At 22.1% G+C, this 23,752-nt stretch overlaps 1 protein-coding gene across 1 annotated transcript; it reads right to left on the bottom strand.

Moving 5' to 3' along the window:
* Positions 1-1,751: 1,751 nt before the first annotated feature.
* Positions 1,752-23,161, bottom strand: LOC122501490 (1-phosphatidylinositol 4,5-bisphosphate phosphodiesterase gamma-1). Its single transcript, XM_043610997.1, has 20 exons — positions 22,822-23,161; positions 22,575-22,663; positions 22,270-22,492; positions 20,134-20,283; positions 19,917-20,055; positions 19,555-19,717; positions 19,131-19,444; positions 17,449-17,655; positions 16,944-17,364; positions 12,878-13,189; positions 12,600-12,781; positions 12,152-12,329; positions 9,843-9,908; positions 9,488-9,679; positions 9,157-9,378; positions 6,081-6,287; positions 5,575-5,956; positions 2,682-2,821; positions 2,409-2,516; positions 1,752-2,123 (listed from the first exon to the last, which is right to left on the bottom strand). The coding sequence occupies exons 3-20, from the start codon at positions 22,436-22,438 to the stop codon at positions 2,103-2,105; spliced, it is 3,573 nt and encodes a 1,190-aa protein (XP_043466932.1). The 5' UTR covers positions 22,439-22,492; positions 22,575-22,663; positions 22,822-23,161; the 3' UTR covers positions 1,752-2,102.
* Positions 23,162-23,752: the final 591 nt, after the last annotated feature.

Here is a 23,752-nt window from a genome sequence, read left to right on the forward strand (position 1 = left end):
TAACAAAAAAAAAGGGTATTTTTCTGTACAAATCCTTCAATTTTTTCTATTTCTGACAATAATTTCTTTTTAAATAACTTAATTCTTGAAGAACTATCATCAAATTATTACTTAGAATTTATTTAATGAATCATTTTATTTAAAAATTTCAAAATTCATTGGATTTCAAAAGAATTGAGTTTACAATTTTTATAAATAGATTAACTTCAAAGGTTTCAATTTGAAATTTTAGAAAATATCAATTTTTAATGAATTTAAATAGAAATTTTAAGAAGTAACTGATTACAGATATTCAATTATTTTTAAAAGTAATAAACTTCTTCACATAAATTCAATTATGTTTAAAAAATTTGTAAAATTCTAGTCAAAATTTCAATTCTTTATAAATAATAAAATTCTTCTTCGAAATTCAATTATTTTCAAAAAATTTAATAAAATTTTTGGCAAAATTTCAGTAATGTTCAAAAATTTAAATAAATTCTCGTTAAATTTTCAATTATCTTTATAAATAATAAAATTCTTTTCCGAAATTCAATTATTTTCAAAAAATTTAATAAAATTCTTGGCAAAATTTCAATTATTTTCAAAAATTTTCCTCATTTCAATTATTTTTAATAAAATTTTCCAAAAGAATTCAATTATTTAAACAAAATTTTAATAAAAATTTCACTAGATTTCAATTATTTACCAATTGTTTATAAATTTCTTCGCACCAATTCAATTATTTTTAATTTTATAATGAAGTTAACACGAAAGAATTCAAATATTAAAAGAGAATTGAAAAAAACGTTTCAGAGAAATTCAATTATTTCGAAAAATTTATAAAAAATAAAATAATAAATAATAAATAAAATAATAATAATAAAAAAATAATAAAAAAATAAATAATAAATAATAATAATAAATAAATAATAATAAATAATAAATAATAAAATAAATAATAAAATAAATAATAAATAATAAATAATAAATAATAAATAAATAATAAATAATAAATAATAAAAAAAATAATAAATTTTATAAATAAAATTCTTTTAAAAATTCTACTATTTAAAAAAATTTTGACAAATTTCTTTACCAGATTTAGTTAATAAAATTGTAATTATTTTAATAAAATTTTCCTATACAATTCAATTATTTGCAATACAATTCTTCTTGAGAATTCAATTATTTTCACAAATAATACTTTTTTTTTATGAAAATTCAATTATTTAAAAAAAATTTGAATAAAATTCTTCGCAAGAAATCAACTATTTTCATAAATAATAAAATGTTTCTCGAGAATTTAATTATTTAAAAAAATTTTGATAAAATGCTTTATAAATTTGTAAAAATAATAAGAAAATTGATCAATTTTCGTAAAAAATAAAATTCTTCGAAGCAATTCAATTATTTAAGAAATTTTAATAAAATTCTTCCCAAGAATTCAATTATTTAAAAGAAAATTTAATATGATTCTTTGTTAGATTTCAATTATTTTCAATTTTTTAATGAAATTTCTCGGTGGAATTTAATTAATTTCAAAAAGTGTTAAAAAATTCTGAGAAATTCAATTATTTAAAAATTTTGAATAAAATTCTTCACAAGAAATTAAAATTAAATTTTTGTGGCAACCCTGTATAATTTTGATTGGCTTGATAGTTTCTTTAAAAAAAATCCACAAAAAACATTTTTTTTCGGCCTCTAAGAGTATTTAAGGGAAAATTGAAATTAGGAAAGGAGTGACATAGTTTATAAAAGATGAGAAGTGATTAAAGTTAGTAATCCTATAAACCATGATATAAAATGTATTTACTCAAATTGTTTCCATATCTGGGCACTTTTTGATACAAAAAATACTGAGATACATTTTTATGATTTTTAAAAAAATAATTAGTCGATAAAAAGTTGATATAAGTTTAAACAACTAACATGTCATGGAGCTGAAATTATTTTATAATCCTATGCAGCATGATATAAATAAGAATACACATGAATGCACATTTAAAAAATTGCATGTCTCTGGAAGACCTCTTAAATTTATGACAATTTTCTCTCTCTTTCAATGTATATACAGATGGACAAACACTTTCCTTCAAGTTTCCTTCAGCATTAAAAATTCCTTAACGTTGTGTTCTCATTTCCTGAAACGATAGAAAACTTTTAAAAAAAATCATTTCCAAATTAAATTTCAAATGCTATGGAATTTTTTAAAAAATTAAAAAAAAACAATTATTACCTTTTCTCAAAATTTTCAATTTTTTATATCTCAGAAAATCTCTGTTTTTGAAGCTAAAGAAAGACTTTTTTTTCATAATTATTTTTTAAAAATGACTGATAAAAAATTATAATACGAGCAATTTTTCTATAACATGTCATTGACAATAGAAAATTTGAATTATTCCAGATAAAAAAAGAGTCATACTTACAGAAAACTTTGCAACTTTTATATGCACTAAGAGAGAGGCGAGTTCTAGATCTTCACTAAAATTATTTTTTAGTGGAACACTTCTGTATCCTGTTCTTAGGCACGTCACCTGCAAATCGAATATATTTACATAATTGTGAAAAGGTGTAAAAGATTCCAAAAACTTTAGTATTTAAAAAATTGGAAAAGCACCATTTTTGTGCATATTTTCATTAAATTTATTACTTTAAAATAAATTTTAAAATGTACCTATTAATATTGTATTCCTACTTACAGGATATGTAGCTTGAGCAATGAAATTACTATCTCCAAACATATCTTCGTCTTGAATGACGAATCTTAATAAGGCAATACATGGGTTCGTTATTTCAAATTCACATGATTCATTCCAGATCGGGTTAAATCCATTATCAACTGAAATAACAGATTTTATTAAACTAATCCATTTTTCATTCATATGGATAATAAAAAATAGCAATAACTATTAAAAAATAAAAAAATTTGAAATAAAACTACACTGTAATAAAATATTTAAAATATTTAATTATTATTATTTTTCCATAGGAATTAAGATTTCTAAATATTTTAAATTCAAACCTTTTTAAAATTAATCAACTTTAAAAATATTTGCTATAAAACATGAAGAAATCGTTCAGTCCGAGTCGAAGACTGATCGATTTCTTCATGTTTTATAATAATAATTAAAGAGGATCAAGTGTTAAAATCATTATTTTATATTATAAAAAATATTGTTACTGTAACATCTTAAAAATTATTTTCATATTCTATTATCTAAAATTTAAACTAAAATTAATTTTCAAATCAATTTTTATTAGAAAATTCTACGAGAATTCAATTATTTAAATACAAAAGTAAATTATTTATTGAATAATTGAATGTTTCTGAAAATTTAATTCTTTTGATGAATTTTAATAAAATTTTTTAAAATAGTTACATTTTTCAAGGAATTCGATTAAAATTGTATTAAAAATAATTGAAATTCTACGATGAGTTTTATTATTTCTGAAAATAATTGAATTATTCTGAAGAAACTTATAAAAAATTTGTAAATATTTGAATTCCTGTGAAATTTTTATTATATTTATGAAAATAATTAAATGTTTGCGTACAATTGTATTAACATTTTTTTAAATAATTGAATTCTTTTGGATAATTTTATTACAATAGTAGATATTAAAAATCATTAAAATGAGGAAAATTTTTGAAAATAATTGAATTTTGAAGAATTTTTTATTTATAAAGATAATAATTGGGATTTTGTCAAGATTTCTTTTGTAAATTTTGAAAATAATTGAATTCCTACTAAAAATTTGTTATTTTAGAAAAAAATTGAATTTCTGCGAAGAATTTTATAAACTGTTTGAAAATAATTGATTCATGTTCAAAATTTTATTATTTTTGAAAATAATTGAATTTCTGCTAAGAATTTTGTTATTTATATTGATAATTGAATTCATGACAAGAATTGTATTACAATTTTTTTTAAATAATTGAATGTCTTCCAAGAATTTTGTAAAAAATATTTAAAATAATTGAATTCCTACTAAAAATTTTTTTCTTTATGAAAATAATTGAATTCTTACGACGAATTTTGTTATTTATAAAGATAATTGAATTCTTTTGGGTAATTTTATTACAATAGTAGATATTAAAAATCATTGAAATGAGGAAAATTTTTGAAAATAATTGAAATTTTGACAAGAATTTTAATAAAATTTTTTAAAATAATTGAATTTCTACTACGAATTTTGTTACTTTTGAAAATAATTGAATTTCTGTGAAGAATTTTATTAAAATTGAAAATAATTTTGAAATTAATTGAATTTCTGGAAAGAATTTTATGAAATTCTTGAAAATAATTGAATTCCTACTAAAAATTTGTTATTTTGGAAAATAATTGAATTTCTGCGATGAATTTTCTAAACTGTTTGAAAATAATTGATTCATGTTAAAAATTTTATTATTTTTGAAAATAAAATTATTTATGCAAAGAATTTTGTTATTTATATTGATAATTGAATTCTTGACAAGATATTCGTTAAAATTTGTAAAAATAATTGAATTTTTTCGAAGAATTTTGTTATTTTTAAAAATTATTGAATTTTGGAGAAGAATTTTATTTTTTTTGAAAATAATTGAATTCTTACGACGAATTTTGTTATTTATAAAGATAATTGAATTCTTGTCAAGAACTTTATTAAAAGTTTTGAAAATAATAGAATTTTTCGCGAAGAATTATATGATAATTTTTGAAAATAATTGAATTCTATAAAGAACTTTTATTAAAAAGTTTGAAAATAATTGAATTCCTACTAAAAATTTTGTTATTTTTAAAAATTATTGAATTTTGGAGAAGAATTTGATTTTTTTTGAAAATAATTGAATTTCTGCAATCATTTGTAACTTTTTCAAAATTCAATTTTGTTCAGTGTTTTTAATTCAAATTCATCTATAAATCCATTATTTTTAATAATTAATTAAATATATATTGACAAATTTAACTAATTTTAGAAGATTTGAAAGTATTAAAAGTTTTTCAAAAATCTAAGTTACTTAAAATTTATAATTAAATTCATTCAACATTGAAATTTTATAAAATTGCAAATTGAAACCATTTGAAGTTAATTTATTTATGAAAATTGTAAACGCAACTTTTTTAAAATTGAATTAATTTTGAGATATTTAAGTAAAATTATTCATTAAATAATTTATTAATTTTATGATAGTTGTTCAAGATTTTAGTATTATTTAAAAAGAAATTTTTGTCAAAAATTGAAAAAATTGAAGGATTTTTATTAGAATTTGTGGTAATTTTATAGTTTGTGTCGAACAAAAAAGACCCAAAAATTCGGAATTTTCTTAGGAATTCTAAAAATAATTATTTTTTTTTAGTTCTTTTAATAAAAATTCCTGACTTTTCCCTGAATTCCTAATGTCAGAATATATGATTATTATAATTATAATAATATTAAAACTCTATATTCCAATTCATATTTTTTATGAAATAAATTTGAATTAAAAATTTTTACATTCTATTCATTTTTAAATTTGCTAATTTCATTTAAAAAAGTGAGCGAGAAGTCAGTCAATTATTCCTAGTTATAATTAATAAAAATTGATCAAAGTTCTATTTTTTGTTCACTTACCAACTGTTTTTGTTGTTAGTTTCATTTCCGTGTCATATTCAGCTCCAATAACTTCTACTTCTACAAATGGACTTACCGTACCACGTCTTGGTTTACTTAAATGTCTGGCACCAATTATTCTCAAATTCACTCTCAGAGAGTCCGAATGAAATTCGATACTTTTCTCATATGGATTATAATCTTCTTTAAACATAAATTCTGGTTTTAAAATATAACCGCAATTTCCATTCATTCTGAATTTTGCGTGATTCAGTTGCATTGGTTTATCGCCAGTTTGATAATTTAACGCCACCATTTGAGAGCCAGTATTCCACATGGGAATAGGATTGTAGTTCGATGAATCGAATCGTGACCCTTTGGGATAAATTCTACTCAACTGCGTCTGAGGGACAGAGATTTTTAATTGTTTCTTAATTGTCGTTTAAGAGTTTACATAATTATATTAATAAATCAAATTCATCTGACCCGATATAATTATAATGATCTATTAAAAAAAAAAATCTTACCTGATGATATTTAATAAAAAACCTAATTTCTTGTTGGCAAATAAGTTTTTCAGCCTTTGTTTCTGGAAAACTGCTCATTTCATGAAAAACAAAACCCTTGGCTTTAAGTCTATCAATATTAAATGCCACTGATCGACAGTAAACGATGAGATTTGACATTTCCTTAGCTATTCTCCATGCTCTCTCCATTTGTTTATGTTGATTTTTCTAAAATACAAAAATAAAAGTTTTCAGATAGAAAAAAATATTATTTTGTAATTAAATTCAGGGTTGCCACGAAAATTTAATTTTGTTTTTCCCAGATTTCCAGACAAAATTTTGACTTTCTCCCTGACCCTGAAGAATATACCGATTCACTCCAAAAATTATTAGTTACTCAAAGAAATGTTCTATTACATTTTTATATTTGCGAATTTCTTTAAGTGTAAAATTATTTGACAACATCAATAACTTCTTTTTTAAATAAATACTTAATCATTATTATTTTTCTATAGGAATCAAGGATTCACGTTTTATAATAAATTTAAAATGACAGAGTGATAAAATCATTATTTTATATTATAAGAATATTGCAACTATAAATTCAAATTTTCAAAGATTTTAATTATTGAACCCTTTTCAAAATTCACTTATTTATAAAAAATTCACGCTATGATGCTTTTAATATTCAATTATAATTTAAAATTTTAAGTGAAATTAATTTTTAATCAATTTTTATGAGAAAATTTTTCGAGAATTCAATTATTTAAATACAAAGATAAATAATGTATTAAATAATTGAATATTTTTTAAAATTAAATTTTTTTGAAAGAAATTTATAAAAAAAATTGTAAAAATAATTGAATTCTTTCGGCGAATTAAAAAAAAAAATTATAAAGAATAAATGCAATTTTCTATCAGTTTATGTAAAATTGTACATAAAAAATAATTAAAACTCTGCTATAAATATTGTTATTTATAAAAGTAATTTAATTCTTGCAACGAATTTTATTAAAACAAATTTTTAAAGAATTGAATTCCTGTGAAGAATTTCATTTCTGAAAATAATTGAATTCCGGAGAAAAATATTATTATTTATGATATTAAATTAATTTCTTGTGAAGAATTTTATTCAAATTTTTTAAATAATTGAATTTCTCAGAATTTTTTATAACATTTTGAAAATAATTAAATTTTATTAAAAAATTAAAAATAATTGAATTCTTGTGAAAAATTTTATTTTTTGAAAAGAATTGAATTCCTGGGAAGAATTTTATTAAAATTTCTTAAATAATTGAATTTCTTCAAAGAATTTTATTTTTTAAGAAAATAATTGAATTGTTTCAAAGATTTTTACAAACATTTTTGACAGTAATTGTACTTTTCTTCAAATAATTGAATTCCCGTAAAAAAAAATGTATTATGTGTGAAAATAATTGAATTGAATAGGAAAATTTTATTAAAATTGCATTTTTTTTTACTACATCTTGTAAAGAATTTTGTCAAAATTTTTTTAAATAATAGAATTTTTAAAAGAATTTTATTTAAATTTTTCGAAATAATTGAATTTCTCATAACTATTTTTTTCTATTCTTTGAATATATTTAAATTCTTTCGATAAACTTCATTAAAAAATTAAAAATAATTGAATTAGTGCGAAGAAATTTATAAAAAAATTGGAAAGTAATTGAATTCCTGTGAAATTTTTATTAAAATTTCGTTTAAATAATTGAATTCTTTTGGAAAATATTATTAAAATAGTAGATATTAAAAATAATTGAAATGAGGAAAATTTTTGAAAATAATTGAAATTTTGCCAAGAATTTTATTAAATTTTTTAAAAATAATTGAATTTCGGAGAAGAATTTTATTATTTAAAAAGATAATTGGAAATTTAACGAGAATGTTTATAAATTTTTGAAAATAATTGAATTTCTGTGAAGAATTTTATTAAAATTTAAAATAATTTTGAAATTAATTGAATTTCTGGAAAGAATTTTATAAAATTCTTAAAAATAATTGAATTTCTGCTAAAAATTTGTTATTTTGGAAAATAATTGAATTTCTTCGAAGAATTTTATAAACTGTTTGAAAATAATTGATTCATGTCAAAAATTTTATTATTTTTGAAAATAAAATAATTTATGCAAAGAATTTTGTTATTTATATTGATAATTGAATTCTTGACAAGAATTGTATTACAATTTTTTAAATAATTGAATGTAAAGATAATTGAACTCTTGTCAAGAACTTTATTAAAAGTTTTGAAAATAATAGAATTTTTCGCGAAGAATTATATGATAATTTTTGAAAATAATTGAATTCTTTAAAGAACTTTTATTAAAAAGTTTGAAAATAATTGAGTTCCTACTAAAAATTTTGTTATTTTTAAAAATTATTGAATTTTTGAGAAGAATTTTATTTTTTTTGAAAATAATTTAATTTCTACGAAGAAATTTGTTATTTATAATAATAGAATTCTTGCGAAAAATTTTATTACTTTTAAAAATAATTGAATTTCTGCAATCATTTGTAACTTTTTCAAAATTCAATTTTTTTAGTGTTTTTAATGAAAATTCTTCTATAAATCCATTATTTTTAATAATCAATTAAATATATATTGACAAATTTAACTAATTTTAGAAGATGTGGAAGTATTAGAATTTTTCAAAAATCTAAGTTACTTAAAATTTATAATTATGTAAATTCATTCAACATTGAAATTTTATAAAATTCCAAATTGAAATCATTTGAAGTTAATTTATTTATGAAAATTGTAAACGCAACTCTTTTAAAATTGAATTAATTTTGAGATATTTAAGTAAAATTATTCATTAAATAATTAATTAATTTTATGATAGTTGTTGAAGAATTAAGTTATTTAAATAGAAATTATTGTCAGAAACAGAAAAAATTGAAAGTTTTGTATTAAAATTCTTGTCAATTTCATAGTTTGTGAGGCAAACAAAAAAGACCCAAAAATTCAGAATTTTCTTATAAATTCTAAAATTTAAATTTTTTCCAACACTTTTAATAAAAATCCCTGACTTTCCTGACTTGTGGCAACCCTGTAAATTTGAAACAAATGTATTTTTACCCTAAGACTTGCACTTTGAACAGCCTCTTGAATTTTAGTCATCCATTCTAGAGCAGATTCCTTCGAAGGAGAAGCAGCTTCAAAGACAGAATATAGATTAGAATTTTGTATTCTTAAAATCCATTCTAAGCCCGGATTTTCTCCAACGGACAATTCAACTACTGCTCCCATCAGGTCAAGCGAACCTTTGTGTAAATTCCCAAGCATCATTGAATCTGAAGACTGAAAAATAATAAAACAGAGCATTTAATTAATTTAATTTAATTTGAGAGATTCTTCATGAAACGACATATATTGTTGGGATAATAAATAATTTCTTCGATCTACTCACATCACTTTGAGATTCTTGAGAATCTAGTTCCTCGACATAGCTGGCAGGAAACCAGTGTTGCTTTTTACCTCCATAGTCACCTCTCCACCAACCACCGCTTTGACGATTTACGTTCGTTATAATAGCGTGTTTGCCAAATGAGAGTTCGCTATCACTTCTGGATTTATAATCATATAAAGCCCTTACAGTCACCTGAAGTGGACGAAAAATAATAAAATCCAGTCAGTAGAAATTTTCATTTCACGAATCAAATTTCATTCACTTTAATCATAGATAATTTATTTTAAAGGATCTTTCTTACTTTGTGATGCTTATTTCGGGAACAAGTTGTTTCTATTAAACGTAAAAAACTCACTTTTGAAACAAATGTCGTGGGATCCATGTAGCCTGGAATGCCGCGAACAGAATCATCGTCCATGTTCTGTAAAGTAAAGAGTCGCAATTACAGACTTCGCACTCGATATTTAATTTTAAAAAAGTAGCTATCGAAAAATTAAACTTGACGACAAAAAAAAACTCGTTTTAGAATCTTCACAAAACTGACAAAACTTCCATTCAATATTTTTTATTTTCCTCACTTTTTCCTAATTTTCATCAAAAATATTTACTTCTTTCTCATCCTGCTAATAAATTCAGTTCCTTCAACGAATTTTATTATTCATCAAAGAATTTAAATATTTATAAAAATAATTTAATTCTTACGAAGAATTTTATAAAACATTTTAAATAATTGATTTATTTAGTCTAATTTATTCGTTTTTAAAAATAATTAAATTTTACAAAGAATTCAATTAAAATTTTTGATAATAATTGAAAGTCTGTGTGGTATTTTATTAAATTTTTTTTTTAAATAATTGATTTCCTAAAAAGCATTTTATTATTTATGGATATAATTGAAATCTTGAGAAAGATTTTATTAAAATTTTTTAAAATAATTGAATTTCCAAGAAGAAATTTATTACTTTGAAAAATAATTGAAATTTTGTTATGAATATTTCTATTTATGAAAATAATTGAATTTTGCAAAGAGTTTATTTATTAAAATGCCTTAAAATAATTTAATTTTCGGGAATAGTTTTGTTATTTATCTTTAATAATTGAATTCTTTCGAAGAATTATTTATGTAAATAATTGAAAGCTTGAGAAGAATTTTATTAAAATCTAAAAGAATAATTGAATTATTTATTTATTTCTATAAATATTAATTAAATTATTTCAAAAAAATTTATTCAAAATTTAGTTTTTTTAACATTTGATTTCTTTCGCATAATTTTATTAAAATATTTTTGAAAATAATAAAATTCCTGCGAAAAATTCTAATATTTTTGTAAATAATTGAATTCTTCCAAAGAATTTTAGAAAAACATTTTTTAAAAATAATTGATTTTTTCTAGGAATTAAAATTAAATTTTTAAGAATAATTACATTTTTTGATCAATTCCTGTAAAATTGTATTAAAAGTAATTGAAATCCTGAGCGATAAATTTTATTATTTATGAAAATCATTGAATAGTTGCAAAGAATTTTATTAAAATTTTCAAAAATAATTGAATTCCTGAGAAGAATTTTATTATTTATAAAAATAATTGAATTATTGCGAAAAATGTTATTAAAATGTTTAAAAAGAATTGAATTTCTGTGAAAAAATTTGATTATTTTTGAAAATAATTGAATTCTTTATGAGAATTTTATAAATATTGTTTTAAATAATTCATTCTTTCGAAATACCATTATAAATAACAAATTTTATTATAAATAATTGAACTCCATGTAAAATTTTATTTGTGAAAATAATTGAATTTTTGTGGATTTTCGGGAATACTTTTGTTATTTATCCTTAATAATTGAATTCTTTCGAAGAATTATTTATGTGAATAATTGAATTCTTAGGAAGTATTTTATTAAAATCTAAAAGAATAATTGAATTATTTCAAAAAAATTTAATTAAAATTGTATTTAAAATAATTGATTTCTTTCAACAGTTTTTTTTTAAATATTTGAAAATAATTGAATTTTTCCATGGAATTAAAAAAAAACATTTTTTTTAAATAATTGATTTTTTTTGTGAAAAATTTCTTTCGAACAATTTTATTAAAATATTGGAAAATAATTTAATTCTTCCAAAGAATTAAAAAAAACATTTTTTTAAATAATTAATTTTTTTTGCGTGAAAAATTTTGTTATTTTTGAAAATAATTAAATTCTTCATAAAAATTTTATAAACATTGTTTTAAATAATTAATTTTTAGAAATATAATTAATATTATGAAAATTTTATTTTAAATAATTGATTTTTTGTGAAAAACTTTATTTGAGAAAATAATTGAATTTTTCGATTAATTAATTTTAAATAGTATTAAAAATAATAGAATTTTTTCGATGAATTTCATTATTTATAAAAATAATTGAATTCTCGCTTAGAGTTTTATCAAAAATGTTCTTAAATAATTGAATTTCCATGAAAAATGTTATTATTAGTGAAAATAATTGAATTTTTGGATGAATTTTATCAATTTTCTTTTAAATATAATTAAATTCTTTTGGGAAATTTGATGAAAATACTAGATATTAAAAATAATTGAATTTGAAAATAATTGAACCGTTTTAAAGAATTTGATTACGTTGCTTACGTTCTATAAAAATTAAATAATAAACATATTTTACCGTTCCTTTCCAACTCGTCACTTCCTTGCTAACTGGATATGATAACTTAATTTTTTTGTACAATGGATGTCGTTCATAATAATTAACTAGTTCAACCAAACTCTCAAACTGAATTGATCCAATAGTATACAAACGTCCTTCCAACATAATTCTGCAGTGTTTGATTTGTTTATCAGCTCTGGAAATTATCATATTAATAATCAAAATATTATATTTCATGAAATTCAAAATTTATAATTGTCAAGTGGCTAACAAAAAAGATTTGTTGCAAATTAAGAAAGAAAATTCGAAAGAAGGTGCAACTTTTGAAAATAGTCGAAAAATGTAAAAATAAAAAAAAGTAAATGTAAAAGTAAAGTAAAAAGAAAAAAAATGTAAATGTAAAAGTAAAGTAAAAAGTAAAAAATAATATCCGAGGCCTGTTGAATTATAGAAATGATTTACCTACCTAAATGATATAGCATAGGAATTGTACTCTTTTTCACTGGGCCGCACTAAAAATGCTCCATCAGCAGGAATTCTTTTCAGCATTTCCTCAGCTTCGGTTCGCGAACATTCAGAATGCCACCATTCTCTTTCTTCATGTTTACTTGGTTGTGGTACGGGATCTCGTAATGTAATTATAAACTCCTAAAATTAAAAAATTAAGTTAACAAGAAGCGGTTCATTAATTATTATATCAAAATTAAGTTTTTATTGACTCCTTTTTCAATGATTATTTCTTACCTGACTTCTTAATGGATGAGTTCTATAATGTGTAATAAGGCTATATAAACTGTCAAAGCAATTGGTGTCGATCAGATAGTATTGAGTTTGACCCATATCTTGTTTCAATTTTATTCGACAATGATTTACTTTATTCCTCCTCCAAAATGAAAGACAATAATCTCCGACAAATGTTACACATTGACGAACTAAAAAAGTACCATCTCCAAGATGGGAGTATTGCTTCAGCAAGTTCTCAGCTTCTTCCCTGCCATTTGCTAATTTTCCATGAAACCACATTTCACCAAAGTGTAATTCATCATTAGGCACTCCCTTTAATTTAAAGCAAACAAATTATTCGTCAACTCCTTCAGTTTTTTTAATAATTCCAGGGATCGAATCAAAGTATTCAAAAATACGAACTTTACGGACAAAAAATTAAAAATTACTGATTTTTATTTTATTTTTTTATATTTTTATTTTTATTATTACTGATTTTTAATTATTACTACTTATTTATTTTTAATTATTACTGACAAAAATATAACTAGTCAGAGTCAGATAAGAGAACATTTTACTTAAAATAGTTTATAAAATTTTAAAAACCATTTAAATAATTATTTCTTACTGTAATTTATTCAAAAATATTTTCATCATTTCAATTCAATTATTATTTTCTAGAATTTTGAAACTGAAATTCTTCTCTAAATCAATTATTTTTAATAATGTTCACAAAAGTTCTTTTTGAGAATTTTCAAATCCATTTCTTTACAATACAATCATTTTACGTGAAATTTCGATTATTCAAAAATTCTTCAAATATATTGTGGAAAGAAAAATTCAAATAAATAAAAAAATTTAATTAAACTTTAAAAAAAAAAATTAATTCTACACAATTGTTACTTAAAAGTATGAAAAATTTAGACTTTTCAACAATTTTAATTTGCAACCATTTCAAAATTCAATTATTGCTAAAAATGGGCGCTATAATGCTTTTAATATTCAATTATTATCAAAAAATTTTAACTGAAATTCATTTTTAAATCAATTTCTATTAGAAAATTCTACGAGAATTCAATTAGTTAAACACAAAAATAAAAAAAAAAAAAAATACTGAAAATTGAATATTTAATAAAATTGAATTTTCATAAAGAATTTTATCAATCGATTTTTAAATAATTGAAAAATAATTGAATATTTGAATTCTTTCAACGAATTTTCATAAAATTTTTAATAATAATTACATGTTTCGAGGAATTTGATTAAGAATTGATAAAAAATCATTGAAATTCTCAAATAAGTTTTATTCTTTATGAAAATAATGAAATTATTGCGAAGAAATTTATAAAAACTTTGTAATTGATTGTATTATTTATAAATTTTTATGTGGAATTTTTATTATTGATGAAAATAATTAAATGTTTGAGTAAAAAATTTATCAAAAAATTTTTTTAAATAATTGAATGCTTGTCAAAATTTGTATTAAAATAGTAGATATTAAAAATCACTGAATTCAGGAAAATTTTTGATGAAGAATTTTATTATTTATTATAAAAATAATTGAATTCTTGCCAAAAATTTGATAGAAATTTTTTAAAATAATTGAATTTCAGTAAAGAATTTTATGGAATTTTTTTAAAATAATTGATTTCCAGCTAAAAGTATGATGTTATTTTTTAAAAGAATTGAATTTTTGGGAAGAATTCTATTTTCTATAAAAAGATAATTGAATTCCTTCCAAGAACTTTATTTGACAGTTTTGTAAATAATTGAATTTTTGCGAAGAATTTTATTAAATTTTTGAAAATAATTGAATTCCTGCTAAAAATGGCTCGGTGAAACTAGCGACCCGCCGGCCGCCAGCCATCAGAAGAATCCATAGGCGCCGACACACATAGTTGCGCGGTGGCCCTATACCGTTCAATCAACGCAAAAACAACGTACGCTAGCTATTACAGTTTATAGAAAAAAATTGCAATAGTCACATTTTTAAGAGCAATAATCCCCCTTTAATTTGTGACCAAGAAATAAAAAGGAAATTAAAGAGGGATTAATGCTCCTTAAAATGTGACAATTAAAATTTTTTTAAATAAATTTTTGATAGCCAGCGTCACCACCCGCCCGTATCAGAAAAACGAAAATTGGAAAAAAATCGGAAAAAAACTCATAACTCGAATATTTTTTGACCAATTCTTTGTTTCTTGGTCGCAAAATAATGAAGGATTAATGCTTATTGTCATTGGACCAATAAGAATTTTTTAAATAAATTTTTGATAGCCAGCGTCCCCACCCGCCCGTATCAGAAAAACGAAAATTGGAAAAAAATCGGAAAAAAATTCATAACTCGAATAATTTTTGACCAATTCTTTGTTTCTTGGTCGCAAAATAAAGAAGGATTAATGCTTCTTGTCATTGGACCAATAAGATTATTTTAAATAAATTTTTGATAGCCAGCGTCCCCACCCGCCCGTATCAGAAAAACGAAAATTGGAAAAAAAATCGGAAAAAAATTCATAACTCGAATAATTTTTGACCAATTCTTTGTTTCTTGGTCGCAAATTAAAGGGGGATTATTGCTGTTTAAAATGTGACTTTTGTAATTTTTTTCTATAAACTGTAATAGCTAGCATACGTTATTTTGCGTTGATTGAACCGTATAGGGCCACCGCGCTACTATGTGTGTCGGCGCCTATGGATTCTTTTGATGGCTGGCGGCCGGCGGGTCGCTAGTTTCACGGAACTGCTAAAAATTTGTTATTTTTGAAAATACAGTAAACCCTCGTTAACACGAACTTGAAGGGACCGAAAAATTAGCAGTTCGTGTTAAAATAATTCGTGTTAACGAGGCATTCATAATAAATAACTTAAAGTACCATAATTAATAATTTTGCTTTTAGGTCGATATTCGATTGTTTTCTTTCACTCATAGCAATTTAAACACTATTTCTTGTATTATTTGACGGAAATACGTTTTCATACTAATTGATCAAACGATTAATAGAATTATTACATTATCAAAAATATTTTAAGGGGTGAAAAAATATTTGGAACAAAGAACTCGAAGTGTGATGGTACCAATTTTTACGCGTTAACCGAGCTAAGAACGAAATGAGGACCGCAAAAACTGTTCGAGTTTCGTGTTAACCGGGTTTCGTGTTAACCGAGGAAGTCACTATACAGTTTATATGCATCTCTGCCGGGACCGCAATTTTTGTTCGTGTTAAGAGAGAATTCGTGTTAACCGAGTACGCGTTAACGAGGGTTTACTTTAATTGAATTTCTGCGAAAGAATTTTATGAAGTGTTTGAAAATAATTGAATCATTTCAAATAATTCAATTTATAATGATAATTGAATTCCTAATAAGAATTGTATTACTATTTTTAAAAATAATTAAATTTCTTCAAGGAATGTTGTAAAAAAAATTTTAAACAATTTAAATCCTACTAAGAATTTTGTCCTTTATAAAAATAATTGAATTCTTACGAAAAATGTTGTTATTTATAAAGATAATTGAATTCTTGTCAAGAACTTTATTAAAAGTTTTGAAAATAATAGAAATTTTGGGAAGAATTTTATGATAATTTTTGAAAATAATTGAATTCTTTAGAGAATTTTTATTAAAATGTTTGAAAATAATTGAATTCCTACTAAAAATTTTGTTATTTTTGAAAATAATTGAATTCTTTAGAGAATTTTTATTAAAATGTTTGAAAATAATTGAATTCCTACTAAAAATTTTGTTATTTTTGAAAATAATTGAATTCTTTAGAGAATTTTTATTAAAATGTTTGAAAATAATTGAATTCCTACTAAAAACTTTGTTATTTTTGAAAATAATTGAATTCTTTAGAGAATTTTTATTAAAATGTTTGAAAATAATTGAATTCCTACTAAAAATTTTGTTATTTTTGAAAATAATTGAATTCTTTAGAGAATTTTTATTAAAATGTTTGAAAATAATTGAATTCCTACAAAAAATTTTGTTATTTTTGAAAATAATTGAATTTCAGAGGAGAATTTTATTATTTATATAAAGATAATTGAAATTTTGATGAGAATTTAAAAAAATTAATTAGTCAACTTACATCACTTGATTTTCGAACAGTATTATTTTCCTCATCGTCCATTTCCGATTCTTGAGATTTGGAAAAAGTGTCGGTGTAGAATAAATTTTGATTTGTTAAAACGAAAAAATGGGGATACCATAGCCTGTCAACATGATCCTCCAAGTAGAGAATACCGTTTTTTATGCTATTTCTCAAATCCACTTCTTGCTTGCTATCATCATTTCGCACAACAAACGAATCTTCATCCACTCCATCTGGCAATTTCTTGTGTTTAATTATAATCTTTTTGCGCAATATTTCTGGCGAAGGTAATGATGATTCGTTCTTGTCGATAGATTGCGAGAGTAACATGTCTCCAAACACCTCTTGCATTGCAGCTGCCATTTTACGTTGTTGGGGTAAGGTACAATTATCTTCTATAGAAAGTATCACTGGATAACTGGATATATTTAATTAAAACCTTTTTTCAATGGAATAAACGAAAAGTTATCATGCACAAAATACAGTACTTCATTGCACTTACTCCGATGTTGCAAACGCATGCTCCTTGATTGTTTTGATAACATCTAAAAATTTTATTTTTGATGTTAAAGTATGTCCATGAAAAATAAAAGGCATCCCGTCCGGGCCATCCCAACAGTCCAATTCAATGCATCTACAACCATTTCTCAGTGCTCTCACATAAGCTTGACAACTGCTTATGCTACTTATCTGATCACCCATCAGATATCTAAACATTACAAAATTGTAAAATCAGTAAATTTCAGTTTACCAAATAAAAGCGTTTTTTTCAATTACTTCGGAAAATTTGTACTATTCTTTTCTATAAATACTTGAAGAAACCTTTGACAAAATTTTGACATTTTCCCTGACCCTAAAGAATATTCTGATTCACTCTCAAAATTATTATATACTCAAAAAAAAATTTCTATTAAATTTATTTACAAATTTCTTCAAAAGTAAAATTACTCGAAAACATCAATTTTTTTTCATTGGAAGAAGATCCATTTCTTTATATATTATAATTCTACGAGAAATCAATTATTTAAATACAAAAATAAATAATATCGAATGTTTCTTAAAATTTAATTTTTACGAAGAATTGTATTAATAACTTTTGAAAATATTTAATTTATTTTAAGGAATTTAATTAAAATTTTAATGAAATTTATTATATTAAAGAATTTTATAACAATTTTTGAAAATAATTGATAACTTTTTGAAAAATTTTATTCAATTTTTTAAAAATAATTGAAATCTTGAGAAGAATTTAAATAATAATTTTTGAAAATTTAAATAATAATTTTTTTTTTTTTTTTTTTAGAATTGAATTTCATAAGAAGAATTTTATTAAAATTTTTGAAAATAATTGACTGCTTGAGAGAAGAATTTTTCCTATCTATTTATAAAGATAATTTAATTCTTGACGAAAATTTTTTAAAAATTTTGAAAATAATTTAATTTCTGCAAGGTATTTTATTACTTTTCAAAAGAATTATCTGTTGATAAATTTTATGAAAGGTAAATATTGAAAATTATTGAATTGAAAAAACTTTTGAAAGTAATTGAACTTTTGGAAAGATTTTTATAAATTTTTGAAAATAATTGAATTTTTGTCGAAAAATTTTGCTATTTGTAAAGATAATTGAATTCTTGACGAGATATTCGTGAAAGTTTTTAAAAATAATTGAATTTCTTCGAAGAATTTTATTACTTTGGAAAATAATTAAATTCTTGTGATGAATATTGTTATTTATAAAAATAATTGAATTTTGTAAAGAATTTTATTAAAATTCCTAAAAATTATTGAATTTCTGTGAAGAATTTTGTTATTTATCAAGATAATTGCATTAAATCTTTTACAATAATTTAATAATATTAAAAAAACAACAAACTTTTGAACATAATTGAGACTTGACTTTGACAAAATACTAATCTTTCAAATTTTATAAATTTCATGAAAAATTTCATCGATCATAAACTTCAAGATTTGAAACTTACAAAACAAAAGTTTCCAATTGAAAGTTTGAACGACACTTTGCTAAATTTGGTGTAAATGCATTATTAAAAGATAAAAGAAAAAAGTAGGGGAAATTTTGAAAATAGGGTACGTTTAGGGGCCAAAATTAAAAAAGGGGACTTTTAGGGAAATAGGGGACAGACTGTGAAGCCTGCGACATTAATAAATTGCGTATATATACTTACGTATTATGAGAAGAGGCAATCCAATAATGCGACAGAGGCTTCGTCATGTCTTGAAATATATTATTATTTTTACTATCCCAAATATCATTTTGTTTTGAAAACAGAAAACTTATGAATTCCGAAATGGTAAAGTATGGTTCCTGTACATCACGTTGGGGATCTTGTAGGTAATCTCTAATAAATTTCGACACCTCTTGTTTCTTTTTTCCCAGTGGATTATCTTGCTCTATGATTAGAAAATTTTGAAATTCTTCTAGTGTTACAATTTTCTCCTTTTTCAAATTGCTTAATAGAGGACTCCATTCTGTGACACTCTAAAAGAAGAAATTTTACTTTTTAATAATTATTTTAAAAATAAACTTTGAATTTGATAAATAAAAAGACTATGAATAGATATATGCATAAATTATAAAAACTGACTCACTTGATCATTAAACATGAGTTTGTGGTAAAGACTAACAAAATCATCGAATCCCAATTCAGATCTCTTCTTTATATCCACTTCTTGAAAAAGCTCCCTTAGCTTGTTGGTTGCAATTTTACAATGAACTTTTGGTAAAAATGCCTTTAAATCTTTTAGCGTAACCCTAAAAATATAGAATTATTTTTTTGAAATTTTCTTGAAAAAATGTAATTGAAAATTTTTTAAAATAATCGTATTTCCGAAAATAATTTTAAAAAATTGAAACAATTGTAAATTTTGTGAAACTTTATTGAAATAAATTTTATAATTTAATTAATTTTATTTGTTAAGTATTTTTGAAATAATATTTTTAAGAGACTTACATTTCTCGTGTATTCTCCATTGTATAAAACTCTCTTCTAAGCCATCTTTCTACTTGCAAAGGATAAGGAGCATTTATTGAGTCCTGTACCAAATGCGTTAAACCTTTCACCCACAATTCGCATTCCTTTTCACTTAGAGCTAAACAATAAATAATCATCTATATTTGATTCAAATTGTACAAAATTAATATCGAGCTTATGTCAATCAGTCACTTACCCATTAACGAAAGAGTTTTTAATCGGAATTCAGAACCATAGTAAATACTAAAACATTTTAAATTTTCCTTTCTTCTTGTATCTTCTGATAGTTTTTCAAAATCTTTAGTGTTACTACCAACTCTAATTTCCTTAATTTCTCTAATTTCAACTGTAAATAAATAATTAGAAGTCTCATTAAATATTTTTTTAAAAAAAGTACGAATGAACTGCGATTGCCTGAAGGTAAAACTAAAGTTTCGTTAAAAAAAAATGAGGAAAATATTGAGAAAAATAAAAAATAGGTCAAAAATTTCTTTTTTATTTCAATTTCAGGCTTCGTACTCGATAATTAATTTTAAAAAAAGTATCAAAAAGTAGCTTAAAGACAGAAAAAAGTAGTAAAAAAATACCTATCGAAAAATTAAACTTGACGATTCAATTTTTTTATAATTTCTTAATTACATTCAAAAATAAAATAGTTCTTTAAAATAAACATTTAAATACATATTTATTTTGTCTACAGGAATTAAAATATTTCAAATGATTTCAATGTAACGCATTTTTGAAATTTAACTATTTCTAAAAATTACAAAACTATAATTCTTTCAAAATTCAATCATTTTTTGTTGTTGAAATTTATAAATAAAATTATTGTAAACTTTAATCATTTTATTTTATTCAATTCTAAATAAATTCTTATTAGAAAGTTCTACGAGAATGCAATTATTTAAACACAAAAATGAATAATTTATTGAATAATTAAATATTTCTTAACTTTGAATTCTTATAAAGAACTTTATCAACATTTTTTAAAAATAATTATTTTTAAATAATTAAATTTTTCCGAAGAATTGCATTAAAATTTCTGATAACAATTAAATTCATTCAAGAAATATAATTAAAAATGAATTGAAAATAATTATTACACTCTAAGAAACTAATTATATAAAATTTTTTTAAATAATTGAATTTTTAGAAGAATGTTATTCAAATTTTTAAAAATAATTGGATTTTTGTCACCGAACTTTAATAAAGTTTTTAAAATAATTACATTCTTGAGAAGAATTTTAAAAAAATCATTTAAAAGAAATGATTTCTTTCAAAAAATTTTATGAAAATTGTGATTTAAGTAATTGAATTTCATGAAAATTGTATATTATTTATGAAAATAATTGAATTCTTTCAAAAAATTTTATTAAAATCATATTGAAAACAATTCAATTATTATAAAGATTTTCAATAAAATTCTTTTAAATAATTGAATTCTTTCAAAGAATTTAATTAAAATTTTTAAGAATAGTTTCATTTTATAAAAATCTATTTAAATAATTAATTTTTTAAATATTAGGAAAATTCTGTTTTAAATTATTGAATTTCTGTGAAAATTTTTTTATTTATGAAAATGAATTGAATGTTTGCGAAGAATTTTTTATATTTTTTCTTTGAATTTTTTTTATTGAATTCTTTTGGAAAATTTTTAAAATTTTTTAATTTATTAAATTAGTAGATATTAAAAATCATTGAATTACGAAAAATTGAAAATAATTGAATCGTTTTAAAGAATTTTATTAAAATTTTTTTAATTTTTTCCAATAACTTTATTAAAATTTTTTTTAAATAATTTTTTTATGTCAACTGCTAACAATTTTAAAGTAAGTGTAAATTCTCAAACATGGAAAAAAAGTAGCTTTGAGCGTAACAAATAAAAAAAAAAAGGATCCAAATAGTAGCAAATCGTAAAAAAAAGTAGTAAATAGTAGGTTTTTTGTAGGTGAGCTCGAGGCCTGTAATTTAATAAAAATTTTTAAGAATGAAATAATGTTATTGCCTCCTCCACGAGGAGAAAAATTTTTTGTTGATCGCAATGAGGAAGCAAAATTTTCATGTAATGAACATATTTATCATAATCTCCCATCTTGTTCAACTTATATTTACGAAAAGTTATTAATTTATAAATAATTATAAAGCAATAATAGAAATAAATAAATATCAACTTTTTGAATAACAATGTGTGCATAACAATGAAAAAAAGAATTTTTTAATTACATACTATATTAAGGTTAATATTTATCCCTATTATGCATTTTATTTAAATTATAGAATGTAAGTTGAAAAATTTCGTTGATAATGAAAAATGATTGTTATTTAAACTCACCAGTTCCATCGAAGGGTCTAATAGTTGCACTTTGTGACCAAACAATTTGTCTAGTTTCTCGGCGTATCATTAAAGTCTTTTTTTCCAACCTCTTGAAGAAAGTTGTAACTATAGTCCCTCGTTCCAGTTGACTAATAATTTGCTCCATTTCTGGAATTATTCCATTCATAGTTGTATCTTTAATTTCTCCTTCACTGTTTCAATCACTTTTAAAACTCACTTCCTGTTGCACAAAAAATATTATTTTTCTACTAATACAATTTTACAAAATATAAATTATTATTTAAAGAATGTAGTTCACTTACAGTTACTTTACTCTAAATGTATAACTCTGAGATTTTTCAATCAAATATTGAATATCCAGTAATTTTCCATAAGGATATTTAAACTGTCGCTATAAGGGACACAAATTAAAGAGACAAAAAATATAGTAACGAAAACGTAGTTTAATGAAAATATAAATGAAATTAATATCAAAGTTTCAGTTGCATTCTTCAACTTTTGGAGGGTAAAGAAAGCATTTATTGAACTAAATTAAATAAATAATATTACCAATTTCAATTTTTTTAATAAAATAGTTATTTTTCCATAAATAAGTATTTGAATAAAATATTATTGTTGTCTTCGTATTCTTTCATCTTTTCATTTGTTTACGAATTTTAACAGAAATCACATTTGAGTTGCTTCAATATGTAATTAAAAAATTCACTGTTGTCAACGGGGGCCTGGTTGTCAACATTACATATATTCTTGTTCATTGTTTTCATTGCAACAGACGTGAGAATGAACCATTGTGACATACTATAGAGAAATGAACTGCTTTATTTACTGCGTTTACTGCGCTTTCCACGCTTTCTCTCCGAGAGGTTTTTTTGACAAGTGGGAGTTATAGGGTATTTCTACAATAATATTTTTTCATCGACACAAAAAAATACTTTGTCTGACTATATCCTTTTTCCACTCATGAAATTGCATGAAATTCTGCTTTGCTTTACGTTTTCTGTTCAGCATGGGAATGCACCTTAATTGTCTTAATGGTACGGTCACAACAGCTACATTGGAATAAGAGAGACAGATACACAGCCTATCTCTCTTACTCCAATATAGATTTTCCATTCTGGACAAGTTTTACCGATCGCACAATCTATACGCTTTGTGGTTCATGGTGATAATTGTTCTGAATAGAAATAAAAATTAATTTATAATCGTTTGTGTGATGAGTTATAATTTTGGTGTTGGGATGTGTTTGTTTGTCAAGAAGTTCACAATTTTCATTGATTTGTAGTTTAGTTTGTTGTTTCTGTAAAGTTGTTGTCCAGTTTACGATTATAAAACTGAAATGTTATTTGGCAGTTCGGAAAACAATGGTTTTTCGTCTGGGCTGAATTTAAGCTGTTTTTCGGACGGTTGATAAAAAAGGTTATCAACTGGGCTGTAATGTTTGAATATCTGACAACTGAATAAAATATTCATTTGGGCTGAA

Source organism: Leptopilina heterotoma, unplaced genomic scaffold, assembly GCF_015476425.1.
Source record: "Leptopilina heterotoma isolate Lh14 unplaced genomic scaffold, ASM1547642v1 Lhet_21, whole genome shotgun sequence".
Classification (NCBI taxonomy): Eukaryota; Metazoa; Arthropoda; class Insecta; order Hymenoptera; family Figitidae; genus Leptopilina; species Leptopilina heterotoma.